This window comes from Neovison vison, chromosome 11 (assembly GCF_020171115.1).
Source record: "Neovison vison isolate M4711 chromosome 11, ASM_NN_V1, whole genome shotgun sequence".
NCBI classification, from domain to species: domain Eukaryota; kingdom Metazoa; phylum Chordata; class Mammalia; order Carnivora; family Mustelidae; genus Neogale; species Neogale vison.
The window spans coordinates 67,653,881-67,675,924 of NC_058101.1; the positions used below are offsets into that span (position 1 = coordinate 67,653,881).

At 44.2% G+C, this 22,044-nt stretch overlaps 1 protein-coding gene across 1 annotated transcript in view; it reads left to right on the forward strand.

The window, feature by feature from the left end:
- The first annotated feature begins 5,828 nt into the window (after positions 1–5,828).
- Positions 5,829–22,044, forward strand: part of POLN (DNA polymerase nu) — a 114,262-nt gene continuing 98,046 nt past the window's right edge. Inside the window, exons 1-3 of the mRNA XM_044225950.1 lie at positions 5,829–5,834; positions 10,042–10,102; positions 10,798–10,862. Coding sequence (XP_044081885.1) covers positions 5,829–5,834; positions 10,042–10,102; positions 10,798–10,862 — 132 coding nt within the window. The remainder of the gene's footprint in view (positions 5,835–10,041; positions 10,103–10,797; positions 10,863–22,044) is intronic.

Sequence of the window (22,044 nt, forward strand, 5' to 3'; positions counted from 1 at the left end):
AAAAAGGAACCGTCGTGCACTGGTGGAAATGTCAGCTGGTGCAGGCAGTGTGGAAAACAGCACGGAGTTTCCTCAAAAAGTTGAAAATAGAGTTACCCTGTAACCCAGCAGTTGCACTACGGGGTATTTATGCAAGGAATACAAAATACTAATTCAAAGGAATTCATGCAGCCCTAAGCTTATAGCGTCATTATTTACAACAGCTAAGATACTGAAGCAGTCCAAGTGTCCATGAAGAAGATGTGGTGTAGCTACACACAGTGGAATAGTACTCAGCCATGAAAAAGAATGGACTCTTGTCTTGTGCGATGATGTGGATGGAGCTAGAGAGTATCATGCTAAGTGAAATCAGTCAGAGGAAGACATATACCATATGATTCACTCCTATGTGGTATTGAAGAAACAAACAAGCAAAGGGGGAAAAGAGACAAACTGTAGAAGACTGTTTACAAAGTTTTCTTTTTCTTTTTTTTTTTAAGATTTTATTTATTTATTTGTCAGAGAGAGAGCGAGCACAGGCAGACAGAGAGGCAGGCAGGCAGAGGCAGAGGGAGAAGCAGGCTCCCTGCCAAGCAAGGAGCCCGATGTGGGACTCGATCCCACGACGCTGGGATCATGACCTGAGCTGAAGGCAGCTGCTTAACCAACTGAGCCACCCAGGCGTCCCTACAAAGTTTTCTTCAAAACTCAGAAAACTGAGCCGTAGGCAGATGCTTAACTGACTGAGCCACCCAGGTGCCCCTAGACTTCAGTTTAATTTGTAGGGAATTTATAATCTATTTATAGGAAAAAAAATACAGGAGAGAGAATATATAGATTAAAAAAAGAAACAGGGGTGCCTGGGTGGCTCAGTGGGTTAAGGAAAAAAAATTGTTTTGATTATACAAAATTTCCAACATGTACAGAATTACCTGTGATACAATAAGAAATGTATATTTAGTCTTTGTCCCTGCTTCCTGGCACATGGTTTCTAAGGCCCTCACAGTCCCCAGAGTGCTAAGAGTGTCTTTTGTGTGCTAATGAGAGGACTAGGAGCTGGGGACCACTAGTCAGCTTTGGGATGGGGCAGTGGACAGAATGACCACGCCAGGCTTAGTCAGTTGGACTTCAAGTTTCCCACCCCCACCCCCCAGGGACAGAGAAGTGATGGAGAGGTGGTCTTTCGCAGTGGCCAGTGATCTCATCAATTGCATCCGGGCAGTGGAGCCTCCATAAACTGCCCCCGCACAGGGGATAGTGGGGAACTGGAGGGCTCCCAGATTGGGGAGCATGTCTGAGGGCTGGGCGGGTGGGAGCTCTGTGCCCCCTGCCTCCCACCTTGCCCTGCGTGTCTCTTCTATCTGGATGATCCTGAGTTGTGTCCTTCATGATACATGGGTCATGAGTTAGTACAGGTGCTTCCACAGTTCTGCAAGCCTTAGCAGGAGGTCATGGGAACCCCAATTTGTAGTCAGTGGGTGGGAGGTATGGGAGGCATCTGAAGCAGGGGTGGTCTTGTGAGGCTGAGTCCTCAGCCTGCAGGTTCTGCACTCACGGTAGCCAGTGTCAGAGGGGTGCCAACTGTCAGATGCCCTTGCTGGGTGCCAGAGATGGTGTTGGAAGGCAACATGGTACCCATCATCCAGCTTCAACAGTTTCCAACTTATGTCCAGTCTTCTTTCCTCTGTATCTCCTTACAATTCCAAACCCCTGCCTCCTGGGTTAGTTTGTAGTAGATTCCAAGCATCTTATGATTCCTCTGTAAATATTTCAATTATGTGATGGAACATGAGGATTTCTTTTTTTTTTTTTTTTAAAGATTTTATTTATTTACTTGACAGAGAGAGATCACAAGTAGGCAGAGAGGCAGGCAGAGAGAGAGAGAGAGAGGAGGAGGAAGCAGGCTCCCTGCTGAGCAGAGAGCCCGATGCAGGACTCGATCCCAGGACCCTGAGATCATGACCTGAGCCGAAGGCAGCGGCTTAACCCACTGAGCCACCCAGGCGCCCCGAGGATTTCATTTTTAAAATGATGCAGTCATCATCTCCCCCAGATTAGTGGTAATCTTCCAGTGTTACTAGATATATCTGGTCAGTGTGTGTGCTGCCCCCCTTGTCTTTAAATATCATTTGTGTTTGTTTTTATTTTCTTATGGTTTATGTGACTTGGGATCCAAACAAGAGTTAGGGTTAGATTACCCTGAAGCTGGGGTAGGTGTGATATGCTTCTTGTTTCTTTCTCTCTCTCTCTCTTTTTTTTTTTTTTTGTGGGAGAAACAATCTTTTTTTTTCTTTTAAGATTTTATTTATTTATTTGACAGAGAGAGAGAGAGAGAAAGAAAGATCACAAGTAGGCAGAGAGGCAGGCAGAGAGAGAGGGGAGAAGCAGACTCCCTGCTGAGCAGAGAGCCTGATGTGGGGCTTGATCCCAGGACCCTGAGATCATGACCTGAACTGAAGGCAGAGGCTTTAACCCACTGAGCCACCCAGGCGCCCCTTGCCCTTCTATTTCTTATAAATTGGCCCTTGGATCCAGAGGCTTGATCAGATTTCAGGCCTGATTTTGGGGAGGGCAAAACTAAGTCATGACCCTGACCCTGACCCTGACCCTGACCCTAGGTAGTAATGGGTCCTCCTTTCGGAGATACATGATATCTGGCTGTTTACCTCTTTTGTGGTGTTTGAACTCATTTCATATGTTGAATCTACCTCTGTGCTCTTTTCTATTTATCACTTTATCTAGAATCTATTTCCAATCTCATTTCTTTTTTTCTTATTTAAATATGATAGACAGAGATCAGGAGCAGGCAGAGGCAGGCAGAGAGAGAAGGAGGGGAAGCAGATGAGCATTCTCTCAGCAGAGAGCCTGATGCGGGGCTTGATCCTAGGACCGTGAGATCATGACCTGAGCCAAAGGCAGAGGCTTTAACCCACTGAGCCACCAGGTGCCCCTCTCATTTCTTCTTTTATATCCCTCTTCCCCATCATCTGTATCACATCAATTGCCTTAGTGTGTTACCAGTTCAGCTTTTACTTTTATTTTTTTCAGTTTCTATTTATGAATTTTTTTGTTTTATTTCCTGAACCCTTTCATTTCTTTGTTCAGTTCTTATTTTTCTAAGCCCTCTCATTTCCACGTATTTGTAGTTCTGATTTATTTATTTTTCATTGCTTTTATCATTTTCTCAGATTTTCTTAGCTCTTTTTAAATCTGTCTTTTTGGCCTTTTTCTTTCAACTACTGGCATTTTCTCCTCGATGTGGGGTCTTGTCCTGGGGGCTTGAGTATGTGAGGCAGAGGACTTGACAGGAACCAGCTCCCAGGCCCTTCCCGTGCCATCACACCTTCCCTAGGACTTTTCAAGAATGTTAGCAGGGCCTTAATTTTGGACCATTAGAGCTCTGAAAAGGCAAGCAGAGTGAACTAGTCTGCCAGGTCAGTTAGCATGGCCACATGGTGTTGGGTCAGACCATGGGCAGCCAATGTGGGTGCAGTTCCCAGAGCACTTGCTCATGTTGTTCCAGCCAAGGTTCCAAACGTTGGGGACTTCCCAGACATCAAATAAAAAAGTCACAATACCGGATCCATTGACAAACAGAAATCTCTTAGCATAATTTAAAGATGCCAGAAGATATAATATTTAGTGTGTTGTGATCTAAGACTATAATTTTGTTTAAAAGCGAACTACTTGTTTTTATGTAGCATTATTCAAAATGTTTAAGTAAGTTGGGGCACCTTGATGGCTCTATTGGTTGAGAATCCGAGTCTCAATTTCAGCTCAGGTCATGATCTCAGAGTCCTGAGTTCAAGCCCCAGATTGGGCTCTATGCTCAGTGCAGAGTCTGCTTGGGATTCTCTCTCTCTCTCCCTCTACCCCTGCTTGTGCTCTCTCTCTCTCTCTAAAATAAATAAATAAATCTAGAAAATGTAAAGTAACTTAAAATCACAGTTTCTTAGAATTCAGATTCATCTCTCAGTTTATTAGTTCCCCCCTTTTATAGCTTGCCTGTCAATGTTTAAAATACTCTGGCACTAAAACTTACTTAGCAAATGTCGTTTTTGTTTTTCACAAAGCATCTTCCCATATGTCTCACAGAGATGTACAGTAACCTCTTCCCTGGGTTTTTGGATAAGAAATCTAGTACTTAGGGGCAGTAACAGCCCAAGCTCCAGGGATGGCATTGTTTTACATACCCCAGTGTGGCAGGGATCTGGGGGGGTCTCTCAGGTTTTCCTCTCATCAGGGGAAATGCCCCAAATGCCAGGCATCTCTGTCCTCACATACACTGCCCACTGCTCTGCACCCCTGAACTTGACAATGAGGACACTTATGCTCTTTCTTCAGCTCACAAGACTTGGGCTCCTGGACACCCTGAAGAGGGGTTAGGAGCACCTAGGAAGATAGCCCAGTGAGAGGTGCAGGGTTGGAAAGCTGGGGAGCAGGGGCGGGGGCCTGATGGAGGAGAGGAGGCCAGAAGAGTACCGGAGGGTTCTCATCACCACCTCTGAACATTTGTGAGAGGTCCAAGTTCCATGTTAGTTTAGTCCCCCTCTTCGGCTGTCTGGGGTCAATTCCCCATGGGGATTGCCTGTGTGGGACCTAGGTCGTGGAGGCTGCTCATACCAAAGGCTCTGAGTTCCTCAGGAATGGTGGAGCATCATTTTGGCACTCAGCTCCATAACTAGATGGCAATGCTATTATTATTATTATTTTGACCCTTGAGAAAAGGATGGTTCTTCAGTTTTTGTGGAGTGATCAAATGGCCTTTTTCTTTGTAGTTGTTCATTTTGTAGGGCTTGATCCCAGAATTGCTGCCTGGCTTATAGATCCTGGGGATGCTGCACCCTCTTTTGAAGATTTAGTGGCAAAATACCTTGAAGGCTCCATCTCTGTTAACGTGAACAGCACATACGGGAATTCCTCAAGAAATGTTGTGGTGAGTTGTGTTAAGATCAGTTTACCAACTTAGTCAACCAAATTTTTTCCTTGAAACTTCTTCCACTTCACACAGTCCTGTAATAAAAAGAACATTGCTGACATTCATTTTCACTTATTCTGTACAAATGCTTTTTACTCTGATGCTTCCGGTGGAGGATATTGAATTAGGATGGGTGACTTCTGTTCCTTCATGGAACTAACTCCCTGGGAAGTCTGTTCACAGCAGGTTTCTTCTAAAAGGACTCTCTGGGGTCAGCGAGCCACATGCTCTGTGTCCATGAGCTGCTCGTAGTGCTGGTGGCCCGGCCACCACACAGAAGCTCTGGCCACACCTCACTCCATGTGCCCAGATGGGTCTTCCCGAGGCCTGTCCTGGAGACACACCGATTTGTTAGGAACTACGTCTGCAGAAGCCATGGTACTCATGGCTCTGGAGCAAAGTCCCCGAGAAGGGGACCCCCAGCTGGGCCACTCTGTTGAGGCTTCCTGTGTGCAAATCAACAGCAATATGCTAGACGCACGAGTGGGTGAGTGTACAGGGGCTCAGGGAGCACAAGTGCTGGCCGTGGGCTGGGAATCACTGGGGCAGAGTGGCTGGTGAGGTGAGGGCCCTGAGCCTCTGGGAGGTCTGCTCGCTCCTGCCCTTCATCCTGTGCCATCTGTGAGGGAGGAACTGAGTCATATGAGGACTTGAAGGCACAAATGCAGAAACTTACTGCGCCTTAATTTGAAGATGTGTCAGAGGAATATGGGGGAGCTCACAGACTCAGAGGGAAAGCAGTAGCAGGCTGCAGAAGACACGAGCCCTCAGGCCCCAGGCCCAGCAGTGAGCCATTTGTCACTTTTGTTGAGGACCCACAGGGAGTTACCTCACTGTGCCACATGTGTGCCCCTTGGTGGGGGTATAGGACATGAAGGTGAGTTCTTCTGATCTTACGATGCTGGGAGGGGAGCTTCCTCAAAGAGTAGCCGAGACACTATCCCTGAAATAGGGATGTGCCCACCTCCGCACTACCAGTTCCAGTTTATAGAGGAGAAAACCAAGGTGCAGAAAGGTCAATGTGCATGCACATTGCCCAAAGTCAAGTTGAGGCTGTGGTTCAAAGTGTGCGCTTCTGTCTCTAAAGTCTAGTTTCTTCCTAGTGCATCTGGGGACGGGAGTAGCCACGGTAACAGAGCAGCAGCCACAGAGGTGTTTTCTCCCTGTCAAGGAGCCAGGGCCCCACACCCAGGCTGGAGCAGCTGCTCACGGTGCTGGGGACCCTGCCCATCCTACCACTGCCCGTGTGCTGTTGCCTCACCCAGGGCCCTCGGCACACTGCAGGAAGAAAAGCAGCAGCCCCTGCAAACTTGCACTTGAATCTCTTGACTTGAAATGTGTCCACTGTGAAGGCCTGCAGTGCGTGAGGGGTGGGAGGGGAGAGTCAGGCCCACTCTGTGCTGGCTGAAGAGGTGATGGGAATTATCAGAGAATGCAGGAGAAGTCTGGGCCAAGGGAGCAGCACGGGAGCTGGAGGGAAGGGTGAGATTTCGAAGGAAGGTGTGGGGTAGAAGGGTAGCTGTGTCAGGGGCTCTTTTGGGAAGGTGCTGGTCCCCCTTGGAGCTCGGTCTTGTCCTGGCGGAGCCCTGGTTGGAAAACCACTCATAGTGGGAGGCTCATCATGAGGTCTGTCCTGTGGGAAGCTCATTCAGGCAGGAGTAGACATTCTGCCCTGATACCAGTCGTGCGTGAGAGCTAAGGCTGGGGATGAGGAGAGTGCAAAGTCCAGACTACATCAGCCCACTGCTGGCTCCTCATCCTGGGGTTTCTCTGGCTTGGGGCCTTGAGGCCAAAAGTGGAGTGTGGGGAGTTGTTTGGCAGAGCAAGTGATCCGGCAAGGAGAGTCAGGCTGTGTGTCGTGGGCTGCAGCCCTGATCGTCCATGCTCAGGCCTCTGGGGCTGACGTCTGGGTGAGGACGGATGCTGAGGGTGGCCACGTGGCTCCTCAGCCTACTGGGGCATGTGGGGGGTATGCATCTGTCTCTCCCACCATGTGATCTTTGCACCGTGGACACTCTGCAGTTCCTGCAAAATGAGGAAAAAACCGGGTTTGGGGGAGAGGCTCCAGGTAGCTGGCACTTGCCTGGTAAGAAGGCTGTTGTGTAACGTGGGAGCTTGCCCACAGGAGGTATTTGGTGAGGCTGCCAACAGAAAGATTCTGCCTTGGAAAGACTGCCATGGCAGTCTGCCATGGAAAGACTCATGCCACCTAGCTAGTGGCTTGTCTGCCATGGAAAGACTCATGCCACCTAGCTAGTGCCCATTTCTGTGGGTTGTGTCCCTCCCTGGATTTCGATGAACATTGCTGCAAGTTTGCCTAATCTTTCATTCTTTTGATCTTTTAAAGAATCAGAATATACGTGTGAACCTGAAGACACTCTACAGACTTACGATGGGCCTTTGCTCCCAGCTGAAGGCAAGGCATCTCGTAACTTGGGGTCGGCAGGCACTCTTGCTCACTGTTCCCCAAGAGCATCTTTTACTCCCATCCATGCTCACAGCTGTACAGAAAACAGAGCAGTGAATTCTCAGGCCAAGTAAACTTGTGCCTCACTCATAGAAGGACAGGCCACATGATGGGGCCTGGAGGGGTATTTTTTTTTTTAAGATTTTATTTATTTATTTGACAGAGAGAGAGAGAGAGAGAGAGAGTACAAGCAGGTGAAGCAACAGCAGAGGGAGAGGGGTAAGCAAGCTCCCACTGAACAAGGAGCCTGATGTGGCACTTGATCCCAGGAAACTGGGATCATGATTGGAGCCGAAGGCAGTTGTTTAACCAACTGAGCCACCCAGGTGCCCCAAGGACTTGGAGTTTTTATTTTTATTTTATTTTTAAGATTTTATTTATCCATTTGACAGAAAGAGATCACAAGGAGGCCTCTGCCTCCTTTTTAAGTGTGATGAAGGTATTTTAAACTTTTTTAAAAAAGATTTTATTTATTTATTTGACAGACATAGATCACAAGTAGGCAGAGAGGCAGGCAGAGAGAGAGGAGGAAGCAGGCTCCCTGCTGAGCAGAGAGCCCGATGTGGGGTTCGATCCCAGGATCCTGGGATCATGACCCGAGCCGAAGGTAGAGGCCCAACCCACTGAGCCATCCAGGCGCCCCGGACTTAGAGTTTTTAAAAAATGTTTTCTGTAGGCTAATAACTGTAGCATTTTTTTTTAAATTTTATTTATTTATTTGTCAGGGATAGAGAGTGAGCACAGGCAGACAGAATGGCAGGCAGAGGCAGAGGGAGAAGCAGGCTCCCCGCTGAGCAAGGAGCCCCATGTGGGACTCGATCCCAGCACGCTGGGATCATGACCTGAGCCAAAGGCAGCTGCTCAACCAACTGAGCCACCCAGGCGTCCCTAACTGTAGCATTTTTAAAAAGCTACCAAATGAATTGAAATATTTCTTTTATTAAAGAAGTTTTTATTTATTTATTTATTAGAGAGAAAGGGAGTGCATGAGTAGGGGGAGGGGCAGATGGAGAGGGAGAAAAATTCTCCAGCAGACTCCCCACTGAGGGGGCTCCATCCCAGGACGCTGTGATCATGACCCTGAGATCATGAACTGAGCCAAAGTCAGATGTTTAACCCACTGAGCCACCTAGGTGCTCCTCAGCTGGAATGTTTCTAATGTTGCCATTGACATAAAAGCAGAGCATTTATTTTAGTTTAATAGTAAGATGGACACAGCTCTCCTCAGTCTCGTTGGGAAGAAGAGGGCATTCACAGGAACAGTCAAGAAGAGTTGAAGGAAGGGACTGTGTGTGGATGCAAGGCCAGGAGTGAAGGGCCAGTAAGGGACAGAGAAGCATCAGGGGACAGGCACTGCCTGGAAGCTTTTCCACCTTTGGGCCTGGAGGGGAATCTGTCACCAGGCTCCGGGGAGAGTCAAGGCCCTGCAGAGGCTGCTGGTCAGGAGCTGGGCTTGAGGCACTGTGGCCGCAGGCCCAGGACTATGGGCTGCTGGGAGGGGTCCAGCGGGAGAGAGGAAGCCCTTTTTTCTTCCCTACTGACACAGCCCAAGAACTGAGGAGGAGCTAGGTGGTGGCTTGGAGCACGTCAGCCCTTCCCCGAAAGGGCTGGGGCAAAGTTCAGGGCTTGGGGCCGGGAGAACTCTAGTGAGGGCACGGTGGAGGTGCAGGTGAGGCAGAGGGCTTTTGGATGGCAGCAGGAAGGGACACACATGACAAAAGCCCTGAGAAGAGGCATGGAGACAGTCTGAATAAATGCAGAGACGTTTCATACTCTGGGAGGAGGTGACCTGGTGACCTCATATAAAGATTTCACCTTTCCCCACATTAATTTCTAAAGCCAATTAAAAAACCAATGAAAATTCTAGCTATACTTTTGGGAATTCAGTAAACCTATTCTGAAGTTAAATGGAAGATTAAAAGTTTAAAACACTGGGGCGCCTCGGTGGCTCAGTGGGTTGGGCCTCTGCCTTCGGCTAGAGTCATGATCTCTGGATCCTGGGATCAGGCCCCACATCAGGCTCTCTGCTTGGCGGGGAGCCTGCTTCCCCCACTCTCTCTCTGCCTGCCTCTCTGCCTACTTGTGATCTATGTCTGTCAAATAAATAAATAAAATCTTTAAAAAAAAAGTTTACAATACCTTCATCACACTTAAAAATGAGAAAGATTTGGGGGCCCTGGGTGGCTCAGTTGGTGAAGTGTCTGCCTTCGGCTCAGGTCCTGATCTCAGGGTCCTGAGATTGAGCCCCTCGTTGGGCTCCTGGCTCTATGGGGAGTCTTCTTCTCCCTCTCCCTCTCCCTCTGCTGCTCCCCTTGTGTGTATGTGCTCTCTCTCTCAAATAAATATTTTTAAAATTTTTAAAAATGAGAAAGATAAAGAGAATTGGGAATGGGGCTTGGCCTACCCTATATTTCTAAATATCTCTGTGAGGTCTTGGTAAGGAAATAGGATATTTGAAAGAAATAGGAGTTCTACTAGGAAGGAGGATGACAGGAGGGTGGCTGTTGGGTGGAAGTTGCCTGGATTCCACCTCAGTGCTATCAAGTAGGCTGTTCAGCCCAGTGCAGACAGAAATAATTTAAAAGTAACATTGGTATCATTTCTTCCTACAAAACAGGTTTATGGATTATGGCAACTATTTTGTACTTTGGAGCTTCCTCTGATACCAATTTTGGCAGGTAAGGTACCATAAAGGTGACAGACAGTCGTGTTTCTAGGGAATTCTTGACACTGTTTGAGAGCAACTGTTTCTCTCTTATTAGGGTGGGCAGTGTGTCATGGGAGTGCTGCGAGGCAGCAAGCCCTGTATTCCCCTCTCTGTAATAAGAGGGGGTGGAGAGCATCACCTGTTGATCTAGAAGAACGAGACGGTTCTGACCTCTCAGTCACATAAGGTCCCTTTTGCATCCTGGCCGAGCGGCAGCCCCACGCTCCTCAGAGCAGCAGTGTGGAACGAGCCTGTGGCATGTTTTGCACAGCAGTTGTTCGTCCTGGTGGTGTACTGTCAGTCCTGCCCTTTGGGACATCACCTAGGACAGGGGGTGCGAGCCCTCCTCTGCCTTTGCCTCACAGCCCCCACTTGGCCCAGGTCCTGCTGGGCACTAGGGGAGCCGAGCCCAGCCCAGTGCTCCACAGCCTGGCTGGCCTGAGATGACTCCTTCCCATGTGGCCATTCAGGGACTGTCCCCTGCGGCCCCCACCGCCACTGCTGGGCTCCAGCATTGACCCTCACAGATCGTTTGTGGAGGTGGGATGCAGCAGGCACTGTCATTATTGTCCTTGTGAGGGAGTAAGTCTTGCTCCCCGACCCAGAGGCTTTCGTGGAAATAACTCATTGATGCAAGTTTGATCTGCTTTGGTGTTTGAATCACAGTGATGGAGAGCCACAGCATTCGGGTGAACAGAGGAGAGATGGAGAGGACTTCAGCCCTTCTGGGGGTGCGTTTTTATTTCAGAGCCAGGCTGCCTGTTAGCTCTTTCCTGCCTGTAAGTCCTTCCCCCCTTTCTTCTCCGTTCCTCGCTCACCTGGCTTGGATGTATGTTCAGGGAGCACTGGGCCCTGACCAGCCTTAAACAGGCACGTAGCTGGGAGCTCGCTCCATGGCGCACACAGGATATCATGGGTCCTCCGGCTTCTGAAAAGTCAGGTTCTTCTCACAGGGACACCACCTATAGTTTGGTGAGGGGAGTTCATGGATTTCTTGGGTTCTTGGTAAAAGCAAGAATAGGGGACCCAGGTGGCTCAGTCGGTGAAGCATCTGCCTTTGCCTCAAGTCATGATCGCAATGCCCTGGGATCAAATTCTGCATTGGGGTCTGGGCTCCCTGCTCTGCGGGGAGAGTCTGCTTTTCCCTCTGCTGCTCCCCCTACTCATGCTCTCTCTCTCTTTCTCTCTCAAATAAATAAAATCGTTTTAAAAAGCAAGAAAAAGGGACGCCTGGGTGGCTCAGTTGGTTAAGCCGCTGCCTTCGGCTCAGGTCATGATCCCAAGATCCTGGGATCGAGTCCCGCATCGGGCTCCTTGTTCAGCAGGGAGCCTGCTTCTCTCGCTGCCTCTGCCTGCCTCTCTGCCTGCCTCTCTGCCTGCTTGTGTGTACTCTCTCTCTCTATCCCTGGCAAATAAATAAAATCTTTTTAAAAAATAAATAAAAAGCAAGAACAAAATTTTTAAAAATGAATGTCAAAAATTAAAAATACAGAGGGTGCATGGAGATGCATTAAAAAATGCATTAAAATGCTTCACATAAGTTATTTTAAGGGAAGCTCTGGTATAACCATCACCTGTGTCATAGTGTAAAATTTCCAGAAGTGCTGTGTGCCCTTTCCCCATCAGAACCCCTTCCCGCTGCCAAAAGTAACCTCTGCCCTGACTTCTGGAGTTACTACTTACTGCCTTGGTTTCCTTTCCACCTCAGTGCCTCAGTGGCTTTCCTTTGGAACCATGAGTTAGGGGTTGTCTGATGCACTCCCTCCACCCCAAGTCTTAGCTCTACCACTGTCCTGTGTGGCTCGGGCTTTGTCTTCCTTCGCCCGCGTCCCACTGTGGACAGCATCTGGGGTGTGGCACGCTGCTCCACTGAGCATGTCCGCTGGGCCCTGGGCGCAGGATGGTCTCCTCAGCTTCAGGAAGCAGCACTGAGTTGCTTTTCAAAGTCACACCACTGGGAGCACACACGGGAGGGTCCTGCCATTGCACAGCCTCACCTACATGGGGACCCCAGGCTTTTCAGAGCAACCATTCTGGCGGGGACATAATGGTATCTCGGTAGAATTTTGGTTTCTGTTTTCCTGACTACTGATGAGATGGAATAGCTTTTTAAGTCATCATTGGCTACTAGGAGTTTCTCTTTGGTAAAAGATCTTTTTTCAGGTTTCTTACCCATTTTCATATGGAGTGCTCTGTCTTTCTCTGACTAATTTATAGGACATCTTGATAAACTCCAGTTACAAGCCTGTCACAGAGGCCTTCTCCCTCTTTGTGTTACCTTTTTACTCTCCTCATGATGTCTTCTGACAAATAAGAAGTTCCTAATTTTTAATGTAGCATAATTTACCCATCTTTGTCTTTATGGTTAGTGCTTTCTGTGTACTGTTTAAGAAAGCTTTCCTTACGTCAAGCTCATGAAGTATTCTCATGTGTTATGTTTAAAAGCCGTTTTTATTAGCCTTTGCATTTAGGTTCATAATCCACCTGATTTTTTCTTTTTATGTACTTTTTTAATTGAGAAAGACATTTCCTACAGTGAATAGTACAAATATTTTTAATTATTGTGATAAAATTTAGCATAAAGCTTACCATCTTAGCAATTTCCGATTAGACAGTACAGTGGTATTAAATACATTCGTGTGCTTGTGCGGCATGACTGCCATCCATCCCAGTCACTTCGCACTCGCCCCTCCCCACCGCTCCCAACAGCCACCGTTATGCTCTCTGTCTCTATGATCTGACTGCTCTGGGTACTTCACGTGAGTTGAATCACAGAATTTATCTTTTTGTCACTGGCTTATTTCATTTAACATAATGTCTTCAACATTCCTCCTGGTTTTAGCATGTTGCACTTTTCTTCCTTTTCAAGGTTGGATGTATGTACCACATTTTGCTTACCATTCATCTGCCAGAGGAGGCAAGCAACTGGGTTTGCTTCCGTGTTCTAGCCATTGTGAGTAATGCTGCTATAAACACGGGTGTATAAAGAGCTCTGTGAAGCCCTGCTTTCAGTTCTTTTGAGTACATACCCCAAGGCAAATTGCTAGATCTTACAGTAATTTTTAATTTTTTGAGGAACCACTGTACTTATTCCACCATTTTGCACTCCCACTAAGAGTGCATAAGCGCACTTTCTCTACATCCTCACTGATACCTATTGTTTTCTCAGTTTTTTGTTTTGTTTTGTTTGTATAATAGCCATCCTAATGGGTGTGAGGTGGTATCTCAGTGTAGTTTTGATTCTTATTCCCCTAATGTTTAGTGATATTGATCATCTTTTCATGTGCTTACTGACCATCTGTGTATCATCTTTAGTAAAACGCCTATTCAGGTCTTTTGCCCATTTTTAAATTAGGTTGTTAATTTTTTCTTCTTGTTGAGTTTTAGGAATTCTCTATATACTCTGGATAGTAATCCTTTTCAGATATATGATTTTTAAATATTTCCTCATTTTTATGGGTTCCCTTTTTACTCTGTTGATAGTGTCTTTCGATGCACAAAATTTCTAAGTTTTCATAGTCCAATGTAAATTTTTTTTCTTTTGTTACCTATGCCTTTGTTGTCATATCCAAGAAATAGCTGTCAAATACTATATTGTGAAGTTTCGTCCTGTGTCTCCTTCAAAGAGTTTTATTGTTGTAGGTCTTACATTTAGGTCCTTGATACCTTGATTAGGTCCTTGAGTTAATTTTTATAAATGGTGCAATGTAGGGGTCCACCTTCATTTTTCTGCTTGTGAATGCCCAGTTTTCCCAGCACTATCTGGGAATAGACTTCCTTATTAGTTTTAAGACTATTCAGATTTTCTATTTCTTGGTGATTTAATCTTGATGGGTTTTGTGATTGTTGATTGAACTTTTATGTTTCATCTAGACTATCCAATTTGTTGGTGTATAGTACTCTTTTGTAATTCATAGTACTCTTTTGTAATTATTCTTATTTTTGTAGAACAATGTCCCCACTCTCATTTACATTCTCCATTGAATGTTCTTGGTGTGCTTGTCCAAAATAATTTGACCATATTTGCAAGGGTTTGTTTCTGGGCTCACGACTCTATTCTCTTTGTCTCTATGTCTGTCCTATGCTAGTACACACAGTTTTGATTAGTGTAGCTTTGTAGTCATTTGTGAAATCAGGAAGTATGGGGCCTCCACATATGTTCTTTTTTCAAGATTGTTTTGGCTATTTGGGGTCTCTTGAGATTTTGTATGAATTTTGGGATGCATTTTTCTATTTCTAAAAAAAGGTCTTTGGGATTTTGATAGGAATTACATTGAATCTGTAGATCTCTTTGAGTAGTTTTGGTAAATCTTCCAATCCACAAACATGAGATGTATTTCCATTTATTTATTTATTTTTAAATTGATTTCAGCAGTGTTTTATTGTTTTCACTGTATGAGTCCTTCATCTTCTTTGTTAATTCCTGAATATTTTATTCTTTTTGATGCTACTATGAATAGAATTGTTTTTGTAATTTCCTTTTCAGATTGTTCATGTGTAGAAATATGGCTAATTTTTGTGTGTTGATGTTGTATCCTGCTACGCTGCTGAGTTACAAAGTTCTAACAGTTGTTTGGAGGGTTTGTTTTTGTTTTTGTTTTTGTTTGTTTTGTTTTTTGTTTTTGTTTTTTTAGGTGTGGACTCTACACATAAATGGTGAGTTTTCTATACATAAAATCATATCGTCTGCAGAGATAAATTTACTTCTTCTGTCCAATGTAGATGCCTTTTTTTTTTTCTTGCCTAATTGCTCTGACCAGAACTTCTGGTACCATGTTGAATAGAAGTGGTGAAAGCAAACAACCTTGCCTTGTTCCTCATCTTAGAGGAAATGCTCTCAGTCTTTCTGTGGGTTTTCTTTTCTTTTTTTTTTTTTTTAAGATTTTATTTATTCATTTGACAGACAGAGATCACAAGTAGGCAGAGAGGCAGGCAGAGAGAGGAAGGGAAGTAGGCTTCCTGCTGAGCAGAGAGCCTGATGTGGGGCTCGATCCCAGGACCCTGAGATCACTACCTGAGCCAAAGGCAGAGGCTTTAACCCACTGAGCCACCCAGGCACCCCTCTGTGGGTTTTCTTATATGGTTTTTATTATGTGGAGGTAATTTCCATCTGTTCTTAGTTTGCTGAGTGGTTTTTTTTTTTTTATCATGAAAGGGTGTTAAATATTGTCAAATGATTTTCGACATGATCCTCTGTTTTTTTTTCCTCCCTCCTGGCGTTGATGTGGCATATTACATTGATCAGTTTCCAGGTATGGACCCATACTTGCATGCCAGGAATAAATCCCACTTGGTCATGGTATATAGTCCTTTTAAAATATTATTACTATGTTGTTGAGGGTTTTTACATCGATATTCATAAGGGTTGTTGGTCTATCTTTTTCTTGTATCTCTGTCTGGCTTTGGTATCAGGGTAATGCTGGCCTCAGAATGAGTTAGGAAGTGGTGTTCCATCCTCTTCATTTTTTTGGAAAAGTTTGGGAAGGATTGGTGTTGGTTCTTCTTTAAATGTTTGGTAGAATTCACTCATGAAGTTAATAATCTGGGGCTCTTCTTTGTTGTGAGAAGAATTATTGATTCAATCTCCTTATTAGTTTTAGGGCTATTCAGATTTTCTATTTCTTGGTGATTTAATCTTGATGGGTTTTGTGATTGTTGATTGAACTTTTATGTTTCGTCTAGGTTATCCAATTTGTTGGTGTATAGTACTCTTTTGTAATTCATAGTACTCTTTTGTAATTCTTCTTATTTTTGTAGAACAAAGTCCCCACTCTCATTTCTGATTTTATTACTTTGAGTTTTCTCTTTTTTTCTTAGTCTACCTAGTGAAAACTTGTCAATTTTTTAAAAATTTTTTTGAAAAACTAACTTTTGGTTTTATCAGTTTTCTCTACTGTTTCCCTATTTATTTCCTTTATCTCTATTCTGATATTTATCATCATCTTCTTTTTTTCACCTTGGGGTTTAATCTGTTCTTGCAGTTCTTTAAGTTGTAAAGTTAGGTTATTGATTTCAGGTCTTTCTTGTTTCTTAATATTTATAGCTATTAAATTCCCCTTTAGTGGCGCCTGGGTGGCTCAGGGGGTTAAGCCTCTGCCTTCAGCTCAGGTCATGATCTCAGGGTCCTGGGATTGAGCGCCACATCAGGCTCTCTGCTCAGCGGGGAGCCTGCTTCCTCCTCTCTCTCTCTGCCTGTCTTTCTGCCTACCTGTGATCTCTGTCAAGTAAATAAATAAAATTTTTAAAAAATTCCCCTTTATTGCAGCTTTTGCTGCATCCTATAAGTTGTGATATATTGTGTTTTCATTTTCATTCATCTCTAAATAATTTCTAAATTCTCTTTTGATTTATTCTTTGATCCTTTGATCATTTTAAAATAATTCATTTTCCACAGTTTAGTGAATTTTCCAATTGTCCTTTTTTTTTTTTTAAGATTTTATTTATTTTTCAACAGAGAGAGATCACAAGTAGGCAGAGAGGTAGGCAGAGAGGAAAGAGGAGGAAGCAGGCTCCACACCAAGGAGAGAGCCCGATGCAGAGCTCAATCCCAGGACCCTGGGATCATGACCTGAGCCGAAGGCAGAGGCTTTAACCCTCTGAGCCACCCAGGGGCCCCTCCAGTTTTCCTTTTTTTTTTTTTTTAATCAAAGCTTTATTTTATTTTAATTAATTAATTTTTTTAAAAGATTTTATTTATTTATTTGACAGAGAGAGATCACAAGTAGGCAGAGAGGCAGGCAGAGAGAGAGGAGGAAGCAGGCTCCCTGCTGAGCAGAGAGCCTGATGTGGGACTCGATCCCAGGACCCTGAGATCATGACCTGAGCCGAAGGCAGCGGCTTAACCCACTGAGCCACCCAGGCACCCCTAATTAATTAATTTTTTAAGGATTTATTTATTTGAGAGAGAGAGAGAGATCACAAGCAGGCAGAGAGAAAGAGGGGGAAGCAGGCTCTCTGCTGAGGAGAGCCTGACGCGGGGCTCGATCCCAGGACCCTGGGATCATGACCTGAGCCAAAGGCAGAGGCTTAATCCACTAAGCCACCCAGGCACCCCCCCCCCCAGTTTTCCTTTTGTTATTGATTTCTAACTTCATCCTGTTGTAGTCAGTGAAGATGCGTGGTATAATAACTATTTTTTGATATATCTTGAGCCTTAATTTGTGGCCTAAGATATGGTCTGTCCTGGAAAATGTCCCATGTGTAAGTGTATGTGGTTGTTGTGGGTGGTGCTCTGTGTGTCTGTTGGATCTCATTGGTTTCTTGTGCTGTTTAAGTCCTCTGTTTCCTTATCTTCTCTGTGGCTGTTCTACCAGTTATTGTGAGTGGAACTATTATTGTAGAATTGTCTATTTATCCCTTCAATTCTGTCATTTTTTTCTTCATATATTTTGATGGTCTGTCATTAGGTGTGTAAGTGTTTATAAGTGTTGTATGACAGTTGCTGTATGTGTCACATACATGTCATCCTTTGTCTCTAGTAACCATTTTTTATTTAAAGTCTATTTTTTCTGGTATTAATATAGCTATCCCTGCTCTCTTTGGGTCACTATTTGCATATCTCTTTCTGTCCTTGTACTTTCAACCTGTCTGTATCTTTGAATTTAAAGTTTGTCTTTTGGGACACCTGGGTGGCTCTTTTGGTGAAACATCTGCCTTTGGCTTAGGTCATGGTCCTGGGGTCCTGGGATCGAGTCCCACATTGGACTTCCTGCTCAGCAGGGAGTCTGCTCGTCCCTCTCCCTCTGCTCATGCTCTGTCTCCCTCAAATAAATAAATAAAATCTTTTAAAAAATAATGTTCGCCTCTTATGGACAGCATGTAGTTGGACCATATGTTTTTATCTGTTATGCCAATCTCTCTCTTTTGATTGGAAAGTTTAATCCATTTAAATGTAAGTAATACTGATAAGGAGGGACTCAACTTACCTCGTTGTGCTGTTTTCTATGTGCATTATACATTTTTTTGCCTCTCATTTTCCTGAATTACTGTCTTCTTTGTGTTTAGTTGCTTTTTTGTAGTGAATCATTTAAATTCCTTTCTCATTCTCTTTTGTGTATATCCTATAGCTATTTTCTTTGTGGTTACCGTGGGGATGACATTTAACATCCTAACATTATAACACTCTAATTTGAGTTTATTACAGTTTAGCTTGAATAACATGCAAAAACTCTGTTCCTTTACAGCTCTATTCCCACCCCTTTCAGTTGTTGATGCCACAAAATTATATCTTTATACATTGTGTGCCCCAAACATAAGCTAATAATTTTTTAAGTGCATTAGTCTCTTAAACTATTTAGGAAACATGACTTGGAATTATAAACCAACATTACAGTAATACTAGATTTTAACTCGTAATTTCTTTTAAGTATGGAGAAAACAAAAAGTGCAGTGACAGATTGTTATTATAATACTAGCTTATATAAGTGCCCACATAGTCACCTTTCTTGAGATCTTTATTTCTCTATATGGCTTTGAGACACTGTCTAGTGTCCTTTCATGTCACCCTGTAGGACTCCTGGAGCATTTCCTCCAGGGCACATGTAGTGATCACATCTTTATCAGTTTTTCTTTATCTGGGAATATTTCAGTGTCTCCCTCAGCCTTGAAGGACAGTTTTGCCAGATGCAGGATAGTTGGTTGACAGTTTTTCCTTTTAGCAGTTTGAAAATACTGGCTCACTGTCTTCTGTCCTCTAAAGTTTCTGATGAGAGATCTGCTCACTGACGTTATTGAGGATGCCTTATATGTGAGGACAATTTTCTCTTGCTAATTTTAAGATTATCTGTTCACCTTTGGCTTTTGAAACCTTGATTACATTATGCCTTGGTGTTGATCTCAGTTCCTCTTACTTGAAGTTTGTAGAGCTTCTTGGATGTTTATATTCATGTATTTCATCCAATTTGAGAGGTTTTCAGCCATTATTTCTTCAAGTATTTTTGCTGCCTCTTTCTTTCTCTCCTCCTTCTGGGATGCCCACAATGCATATGCAAAGCATATGCATCTGCTTTACAATGTTCCACTGGTCCCTTAGGCTTTGTTCACTTTTCTTCAATTTCTTTTCTGTGTGTTCCTCAGCCTCAGTAAGTTCCATTATCTTGCCTTCAAGTTCATTGATTCTTTCTTCTGCCTGCTCAAATCTGCTGTTGAGCCACCCAAAAGAATTTTCTATTTCAGTTAATATACTTTTCAGCTCCAGAATTTCTTTTTGATTTCCTTTTAGGTTTTTTTCTCTCTTTGTCATTATTTACATTTTGCTCACACATTGTTTTCTTAACTTTCTTCACATCCTCCTCCTGTTCTTTGAGCATCTTTAAGACAGTTGTTTTAATGTCTTTGTCTAGTAGATCTGCCATTAGGTCTTATTCAGGGACAGTTTCTGTTGATGTTTTGTTTTGTTTTGTTTTGTTTTTCCCTTTGAATGTGGTACTTTTCTTTGTATGCCATGACATTTTTTTTTTAAGATTTTATTTATTTATTTGTCAGAGAGAGAGAGGGAGAGTGAGCACTGGCAAACAGAGGCAGAGGGAGAAGCAGGCTCCCTGCCGAGCAAGGAGCCTGATGTGGGACTTGAACCCAGGACGCTGGGATCATGACCTGAGCCGTAGGCAGCTGCTTAACCAGCTGAGCCACCCAGGCATCTCTGTCCTGACATTTTTTTTTTTTTTTTTTTTACAGACAGAGATCACAAGTAGGCAGAGAGGCCGGCAGAGAGAGAGGAGAGAGGAGGAAGCAGGCTCCCTGCTGAGCAGAGAGCCTGATGCGGGCTAGATCCCAGGAACCTGGGATCATGACCTGAGCTGAAGGCAGAGGCTTTAATCCACTGAGCCACCCAGGCGCCCCTGCCCTGACATTTTTTATCGAACATTGGACATTTGAATCTGATAATGTGGTAGCTCTGGAAATCATATTCTCCCCCCCACCACAGGGTTTGCTCTTCTATGTTAGTGTTTTTGGTTTTGGTTTTTTTATTGCCATGGGGTGTCTCTGTGCTGAAGATCAGACTGAGGGGCAAGCTTAAGGTCTTCTCATGTTTTTCCCAAAATTTTTCCTGGGTATACATGGTCTGCTTCTAATTTTCCCTGCATAAGCAATAGTGTTTGAACATCCTTGTCTTTAATTTCTGGCTCTCAAAAGGAGGAAAAATAAAAAATGAAAGGAGATGCAAAAGAGTGCTGGCCCTTTAATTCCCCTGGAAGTCTGTTCAGCTGGAGAGGGAGGGTCTTACAACAATGTGGGGAGGGGCTACAACCATGGCTGCCTGCCTATTTATCTGAATGTGTGTTATTAAAATCGGCAGTCAGGGCGCCTGGGTGGCTCAGTGGGTTAAGCCGCTGCCTTCGGCTCAGGTCATGATCTCAGGGTCCTGGGATCGAGTCCCACATCGGGCTCTCTGCTCAGCAGGGAGCCTGCTTCCCTTCCTCTCTCTCTGCCTGTCTCTCTGCCTACTTGTGATCTCTCTCTCTCTCTCAATCTGTCAAATAAATAAATAAATCTTAAAAAAAAAAAATCAGCAGTCAGAGCCCAGATCCCTGTTCTTTGCAGGACAGGGTCTTTTTGCCCACCCTGGCTTCTGCACACTGTTCCAGAAACGTGGATGATTGCCTGCAGTGTGGTTGGTGGTGGAAGATGGGGATGGGTAGCTGCTACCATGCTAAGAGCTGAAATTGACCAAAAGTAGCTATAATTTACCTTCCAAGCCTGGAAGTTGCAAGCGGTCAACAGACTCCTGAGTCCGGGATGGTCATTGCATCAGATGGTTTCTGCCCCTGCAGCTGTGGTCCAGGTGGGGAGGCAGTTTCTCACATGTGCTTCCTACTTTTTTCCAGAATCTCCTTGGTTTAAATTTTAAGTGCGCAGCTTGACATATTTTTACACACATACACATGCATGTGACTCCACCCAGAGCAAGATATAGAATATTTCCAGCACCCAGAAGGCTCCTCCTCCTGTCCCCTCCTCATCTGTACCCCCAGAGAGAGCCATTAATCTGACTCTGTTCATTGATTTTGAGCTTCATGTAAATGGAACCACACAATGTGGGATCTTTGGTTCTGTCTTTTTTTACTCACATTCTGTCTTTGGGATTCACTTGTTTGGTGAGTTTAGCAGATGTGTGTTCCAATGAGACTTGCTGTGTAACACCCATTTTAGAACGTGTCTTAGCTTCCTTACATCCTTCTCATCGGTAAGCCCTGTGATCACAGTGGCTGTGAATATTCATGTACATAAACGTGAGTGCCCCTGTCTCCTGATTTTATGTCTGGAAGTGGAATTGCTAGAACATAGGGTGTGTGTAGGTGGTAATAGGTACTTCCAAAGACTTCTTGGAATTGGTCATGACCTTTTCCAATTCCATTTGCTACATCCTCACCATGCATACTGCCAGTCTTTCTCACTTTACTTGATCTGATGGGTCTGTCATTGTATATTTATAGTGGATTGTGTGGATTTACATTGTGGATTTAGTTTGCATTTTCCTGATGATTAATCATATTGAGGACCTTTCCCTACGTTTGGTGGTATTTTGGATGTACTCTTTTGTTATCAATTTTGAAAAGATTTCACTCACTCTGAAATTTATGTTAACTGATTTTTTCGTATTGATTTGTAAGAGTTCTTTATATATTCTGTATGTGAGTCCTTGTAATAAATTCTATATGTAAGTCTTTTGTAATATATATTGAAAATCCTTTCTCCCAGTCCAGAGTTTGGCAAACAATAGTCTGGACCAAATTTATCCTGTGGCCTATTTTCATATGGCCTACAAGTTAAGAGTGGTTGTTACAGTTTTAAAAGACAAACACATAAACAAAGATAAAGAAGAATACGTGACAGAAGCCATATGTGCCCCATAGAACCTAAAATACTTTCCAGCTCAGTCTGTGTCTGTGGCTTGTCTTTTCACTCTCTTAA